At 43.7% G+C, this 7,149-nt stretch overlaps 1 protein-coding gene across 5 annotated transcripts; it reads left to right on the plus strand.

The window, feature by feature from the left end:
* Positions 1-65: 65 nt before the first annotated feature.
* On the plus strand, positions 66-6,271 carry CCDC32 (coiled-coil domain containing 32). Of its 5 annotated transcripts, none has more exons than XM_055721769.1 (4): positions 66-130; positions 495-744; positions 3,005-3,161; positions 5,011-6,271. In XM_055721769.1, the coding sequence occupies exons 1-4, from the start codon at positions 92-94 to the stop codon at positions 5,147-5,149; spliced, it is 585 nt and encodes a 194-aa protein (XP_055577744.1). In that variant the 5' UTR covers positions 66-91; the 3' UTR covers positions 5,150-6,271. The 5 variants fall into 5 exon arrangements, with proteins under 5 accessions (XP_055577744.1, XP_055577748.1, XP_055577745.1 ...); XM_055721773.1 differs by having other exon boundaries at positions 119-167; XM_055721770.1 differs by having other exon boundaries at positions 127-275.
* The last annotated feature ends 878 nt before the right edge of the window (positions 6,272-7,149 follow it).

A 7,149-nucleotide genomic window follows, 5' to 3' on the forward strand; every position in this document is an offset into this window, starting at 1 on the left:
CCATTCCCCGCCCTCCGCTGGGCGACGAGCCAATAGGCGCCCTCTCCCCGCAGGGACAGCGCGGCGATTGGCCAGATCCACAGAGCAATCGATGTCCGGTGAGAAGCCGTTGCGGCGTCCCATGTTTACGGTGCGGACGGCTGCAGCGGTGGCGGTGGCCGAGGCGGGTGCGGGGATCGGGTCGGCAGCCGGAGCGGCCTCTCCGTGTCCCGTCCGTGTCTCCGAGGAGGCGGCTGGGGCGGCCCCGGGGAGCGGCGGTGACAGGGGCCGCCGGGGTAGGCGGGGGGGGGGCCGCGCGGCCTGCCCCCCTGAGGGCCCGCTGGGTCTGTGGGTGTAAATGCGACACACTGGAGCGTGTCATCGCTCCCCGGAGGGGGTCACGCCTCCCGTGGGATGAGAGGGCCCTGAAACCTCTGGTGATGTGACCTAGGGAGGGCAGTGGCCTGGCAGAGGGTTCGCTGCTTGGTGTTCATCAGTTATTGCCTCCACCTCAGGACTTCACCATGAGAATGATCGAGAGCGTCGACTCCGCGGTCACCAGGTCCAGCGAGGATCTCTGGGCTGAGATCTGTTCGTGTCTGCCACGTCCCGACCAGAAGGATGCCAGCGATGCTTTTACAGACTCCTTCATGGATTCCTATGCTGATGGAGGAAGCCAGGGTGGCGGATCAGGTGGCTCTTCCCAAACAAACCTGAAGCCCTGGGCACCCCTGAACGATTCAGAAGTGTACTTGGCTTCCTTAGGTGAGTGCCTGGTTAGGCTCGATTCTGCCATTCGCATAGGTGCTTGGGACAGCCACGGTGCTGACTATGCAGCTGAGGTGACGGTGCTGACAGCTCTGGTTGGAAAGTTGTCATGCAACAACTTAAACTCCTTTACTGCAAGTGCATTAATGCAAATGAGAAGCACGGTCATAGCCTCTTCAGCTATGCTGCAGAAAGGAACTTTTTATCAAGTACAAAACAAAGAATTTGGGGTTTCCCCAAAAAATAAGTGGGATAGGGACACCGCTGTTTTTTCACTGAAGAACGTGTAGTTGCCCTGTGGTTGACCTGAGGAGGGGAGATGCATTCTGAACTCTAATACTATAGATCCAAGGTGGTTTTGTGTTACCAGTATTTGCCTCGATCCTTTTATGGAGTCTCAGCTGATGCTTCTGAGTGCAAAGAGGAAAGTCAGATTCCTTTCTGTGACCTGTTTTCTGGTTGGAGAGGAGGGGGACGGGTATGGGAAAGACAGCTCTGATGCCTTCCCAAATCATGCCTGCTGGAATCTGTATTTTGAGATGACAGATCATGCAGATTTTCTTGGGGTGACTGCTTCTCTTAATTCCTGCTTTAACCTATAAAGCCATAAACTGATTTGGAACAGTGTGACAGCTGATAGAAACACTTGCTACGACAGATGATAAGGTTACCGGTACTGGAGCTAACATCCTAGCACCACTAAGTGCTGCAGTCTTTAGCTGTAAGGCCATAGAATTTGTCACCCCGTTGTAAATATTTTGTACTCCCTTCAGAGGCCTCATTGCAATCAACAGCATCCAACCCAGGAAGGACGCTTCTGTTGCCTGTTAGGAGGAAGCTTTGGGGTTCCCCTGCTCTCCAGCAGTTGGACTGCTACTCCTTCGGCTCGTAGCAAAATATTCCATCTTTACAGTTCTTCTTTTCCCCTTCCTTCCATCCTGTGGAGCTATTTTTACCTTGGGTCAGTTTGTAACCTGGTTTGCAGTGCAGCCCCACGCATACTTGGCTTGGCTTGCATAGGAGGCTGCATACAGAAACAGGCCAGGAGGAAAGGGTGGCAGAAGTGGCTTTTTAAGCTTTCATTTCTGCTGGAGCTTACATCTTGCCTTACTTGCCATTTTAGACTACATAGTGTACTATGAAGTAATAGAGTTCTTAGTATCAGATCAAGGGTGCCACAGCGACAAGGCAAAAATTAACTCTTCTGGTGTTAATTACTGCTGCAGTTCCAACTTGTTAAAAAAAATGCCCGTGGATTTAGTTTTACAAGCAGGCTTCAGACTAGATCTGTGTGTTTTCTCACAACCAGGATGAAAGCATAACAGTAGCACAAAGTTTCTCCTGTATATTCTGGCTAGGTCAACAGAAATAAACCTGCTCTATGTTTGTACCTGGCTAGGATTAGTGGTTGTGAAATCCTAGCATCAGCCTGGCTGTGTGTTTGGACAGATATGATAGTTCAAGTCTTCTGAATTGCTAGGGCCAGAGACTTTTGGTGACAGCTCAATTCCACGACACAAGACAACCTCCAGAAAGCTTAACAGGTGGGCAACAGTGTTGTGAACTAGCGCAGTTCAACTAGCGACATGCTTTTCAGTAAAAAGTGTGATTACAAGTCAATACCTGAGCCAGTTTAAGGAGGAAACTATTATAATGGGATTTTGTGACCAGAGGAATTAACAAAATTTGCTTTCCTGTAGCTTTGTGTCTTGTAGTTGGATTACCCTGCGTCTGGTAAGGAGGTGCTTTTCATCGTCCCCTGTGGCAGATGAACTCACAATATCACATTCTTTTATGAGATAACTGACCAATAATACTGCTGCACTCACATTTTTTTCCCCCCTCAGTTAGGGCATTATTTGGATTCACACTGCAATTGGTGTGATTTATATTCCGTGCCAATTTGCATGGAAATTGTGGGAACTAAATGGCTGTGAGAGCCGTACCCTCCTGTGTGACTTCATGGAAACTGAACAGTGTGTGTGCAAGTTATTAAAACTTAAAAATGGGTAGAGTTGACTGATGGCATAAACCTTACTTCCTTCAGAAACATCGCCTAAAAAATATCATCTTGTATACATACAAGAAATGCAGTCATGCAGACTTGAAATACAGGGGGGGAAATTACTTTTAAAATATGACTTAGTTTTGAAAAGTTAATTTAAATTTTTTGATAAAGAAGTCCAGATACTTCTTTTCTTCCTTTTTGGAAAAACACAGTAAAGATAATGAAGACCCTTCCTTTGGCTCTTCACAGAGAGAAGACTGATGAGAATTAAAGGCTTGTCTCAGGAGGTGACCTCCAAGGATATGCTGCGCACTCTCTCCCAGGCTAAGAAGGAATGCTGGGACAGGTTTCTGCAGGAGAAGTTTGAGTCTGAATTTTATGTAGAGGGACATGACTCTGATGAGAGGTAATAAGCAAATTGATGAGAAGGAATTACCACTTAACTTGTTGGCAAACAGACTTCATTTCTTAAAAACTAAAATAAGGTTTTGTCAGGACTTGTGATAGGGCATTGTGACAAAAATATCACTGCAACTCGGTAATGCTGTCACAGGCTCTCTGAAAGAGTTTGACTTTTCTAGTACCATTTGCATCGTACTAGAGGGGAACACACAGAGCACATTGGGTTTGAATTTTCAGTGCTGTTCACTGATTTTTGCATCCCTTAAACTGAGGGGATCCAGTGTGGAAACAACTGGATTCTACTTGATAATTTCCCTTGTCACATGTGGGGTAGGGAAGGAGTGGAGTGAAGGGGGGGATGTCTGATGTGTCTCAGATTGCTTTTACTAAGCTTTAGCTTTAAAAGCAAACCCCAGGCCATTCCCTGCATCTGGTAAGGTCCCAGATAAGCACTGCTTCAGACAGAAGTGGGATTTGACGTTCGTTACAGGGTTGGTACCAGTCCTGAGATTAGATTTCCTGAGCAGTTCCCTCTTCCATGCCTCTCCTACAATGCTCGTGCACTCTCACCCATTACCCTTTTACAGATGATGTATGAATTAAGATGAGAGTCCTTTTCTTTAGCAGTCTCACATTCCAAATCACTTATAATGCTCTCCATATTTCTTTTCTGAACTGTCATTTTTCATGACTGCTTCTAGCTGTAAAGATTATTTTTCTCCCTTGAAGAAAATCTACTTAAGTTAGTTTGGGAGTCTAAAGTATGAAAAATAATCCATGTTCATAAGGAGTTTTTAGATTCTTTCTTTGACCAGTTAACTTCAATATGATTTATATTTAAAACTTTTGTAGACATATGTGCTCTTTCTACTGTTTTTAGAGGCTAGGGATGTTATCCATGAAAGGATTTTCTTCCCTAGAATTTGACTATGAAGTTGGAGATAACTCCTGAATGGTGACAAAGTCTTTGATACTCACCCACCAACGTAATTAAACGAACCTTAACTTTTAAGCAATCAGATAATTTCAAGGACATTACCAAGGGAAATTCTGCTTTTGTAAAAGAGCAAGTTAATTTTGTTGTGGCAGTATTAACGACTTGAATCCCACTTCTAGAAGATGAGCATACACACAGAGGCATACATTTAAGAATTATAATAAAGTTCTAGGGTTATAGCCAGCATTTAAGCAAAGACGGGGGTAGATCTGTTCTGGTCAGATCAGTTATTGTGAGAGAGACTGTAAGACAGCAATTACGCTAGTATATAAACATCTATAGAATCCATAGTGGGGTTAGCATTCTAGAATGTAAGCCCACTGCCTTTTTCTTCTTTAATCTTCTGGAGTTATTAATGGTCACACATTTTTAGATGTGCTTCCTGTTCTGGTTTTGTTCCCCTCCCTTCCCCACTATGTTTCCTAATCTTCATCACAAATAGGCAGTTTGTGGGGTTTGGTCAGTTGGTTTGTTTTAACGCCAGTTTTTTTACTTCCAGCCCAGAAAGCTGGAAATTGAATTTTAGTCTTTGGCTACACAGACAGACTAGTACTTCAAGAATGTAAAGGCTGATGTACCCGCTGAGGATTATTTTTATCAAGAAAAATTGGAGCGTAAAACTCTTATAACCATAGTTTTAAAAGACCCACTTTAGCAGAATGTCTTTGTAGAATGAAAGACTCTGCTTGCTCTCTGGCACATGGATCAGCCTTGTGACAGACCTTACCTGTGGCAACAGGAATACCTATGGAGGTGCAACAAATATATATGGGGGATTTTCCTGACACTGTTTTCATACCTTCCTGTGAGGCTTTGTTGCTCTTTTGTTTCACTTCGTGTCTTTGTTTTCCCTCAGCACGCTAGAACATCTAAAGCGATGGCTACAACCAGATAAAGTGGCAATCAGTACTGAGGAGGTACAGTACCTCATCCCTCCAGAATCTCAGCCAGAGAAGCAGGAGACTGAGGCGGAACCTCCAGCTGCTGAGCAGTGAGATATGCACCATCCACACCGCAGCGCTGCTTCGTGTCCAAACCCTGATGATGTTGTACCCAGTGGTAGTAATAATGGGGGGAGGTGGGGAGGGCAAAAGCACACACCAAAAAAACCCAGCTCTGGACCTCCAGAGATAGTGACTGACATTTGTTATGGACAAGAGTGGAACACCTGTGACTCAGCACACGCTGAACTGAAATTTTACTTTGATCTTCTTCCCAGCCTGTAGCAACCTAATCATTCCAGTATGTGAATTGTTTGTAATTCATCAGGAGACATACTAAACACAACAAAGCAGTTGTTCAGAAGCATCAGAAAACATAATGATCTAGAATAGAACAGATAAAACCACTGAATCAGTTTTTCTTCCTGTCTTGTACCTTTTTTATTACGCAGTTGGGCATTTTTTTTTCTTTCCTGCAAAGTCCACTATTTAAGTCTGAGCTGGCTCTGAGCTGTGCCTGAAGGAAGACAGATATTTTTCTCATACGTGGATTTGGAACCCTAAAGGAAGCTATCATTGTAGTCATTAAATTGATGGTATCATTGCCATTGTAACTATTTTAACATTCCTGTCTACATACTGTACCATCCTACAGCATCCCACTTCATTGGCTGAACTCTGTACTCTCTATTATAGAATAGGCTGGAGGGGGAGTACTTTTTTTCTCATGTTGGTCATTTTGTACCTGTTCTTTATCTCCTTCAGCCTCTCCAAAAGAGGTTTAGGTGAGATTCTCTTACCAGGAAACGAAGAGCGATAACCAGGGAAGCTACAAATACCTTGTTTTCATCACAGACTTGCATAGAATTACCTGATTTGAAATATGTTTGATTATTTAAATGTTGTTCATCCTGTTTAACTCAGCAGAGGGTTATTTCCCATTACTAATCAAAGAATCTGTAATCATATACTTGTGTAAGACTGATTCTTCTTTAACTTGTGCTTTCTGTCTTGGCATTGACACTGAAGGTCGATAGAGGGAAGCAGCAGACATCTTCTGTCCAATAAAGCTTGTTAAGACAGAAATTGTAGGGGTAGTTCTAGTCGCTCATGCATGCATACTAGATTCATACCATGTTCATTATGTATCTGTATGAAAATACATTTTTAAAAGTAGCTTCTTGATAGACCTTCCTTGTTTTCTGTCTCTGTACAACTACAAATGGTGCTATTCTCTCGCTCACTGACAGCTGTTGTTCTGTTGGTGCTTCTCCTTCAGTGCTGTGACTCAGTGTTTGTTTCCATCATCTGCTTTATGGGTATAACCACCCACCCCGGCTCACTGTTCACAAAACAGTCACACACTTAATTCTCCATTAGAACAAACACCTTTTTTTTTTTTTAAGGCTTGAGAAATACAGTGAATTACCTGAATGTCAGCAAGTCTTGTGTCTTGTTGGAGGGTGGGTTTTGTCATCTTTTAATATATCTTTAAAAATAAGTCCACTTTTCTGTACAGTGCTGTAAATACCTCTCAGCTGTGATGTCAAACTATAACAGAGATAGTTCTGAGTGTTTACTAGAGAGGGTACGTACAGAGAGATGCAGTTTCTCTGTCTGTACCCACGCTATGTCGTAGTTAATATATTTCCTTCTTGTGATTAGCCAACGACTGTGAAGATGCTTTACATTGTTTTGTCTATTCCTGTTAAAGCTATCTAAAAAATGTATTCAAAATAACTCTACTGAAACACAGTGCACAGAACCTAGCATCTCCTCTAGGGAAGGGACCTTAGACAGAGTAACTTTCACCATTTCATTTTTAGAAACAGCTCAGGAGCCCAAGGAAAGGGTCTGCGGAAGAGTTGTCCAGATACAGAATCAGCTGAGGTCTTTGAAATTGCACTGATACTCTGGCAAGACACACGCAGGTCCTTTGCTGGTTATTTACCTGTTACCTGCCTGTACAGATGACTGAAGGATGAGAAGATCGTCTGCCTTGATTTGTCCAAAATCCCAGCTACTCTGATTAGCTCCTTCTGCGGGAGGCTCTG

The sequence above is a fragment of the Falco cherrug genome, chromosome 10, assembly GCF_023634085.1.
Source record: "Falco cherrug isolate bFalChe1 chromosome 10, bFalChe1.pri, whole genome shotgun sequence".
Classification (NCBI taxonomy): Eukaryota; Metazoa; Chordata; class Aves; order Falconiformes; family Falconidae; genus Falco; species Falco cherrug.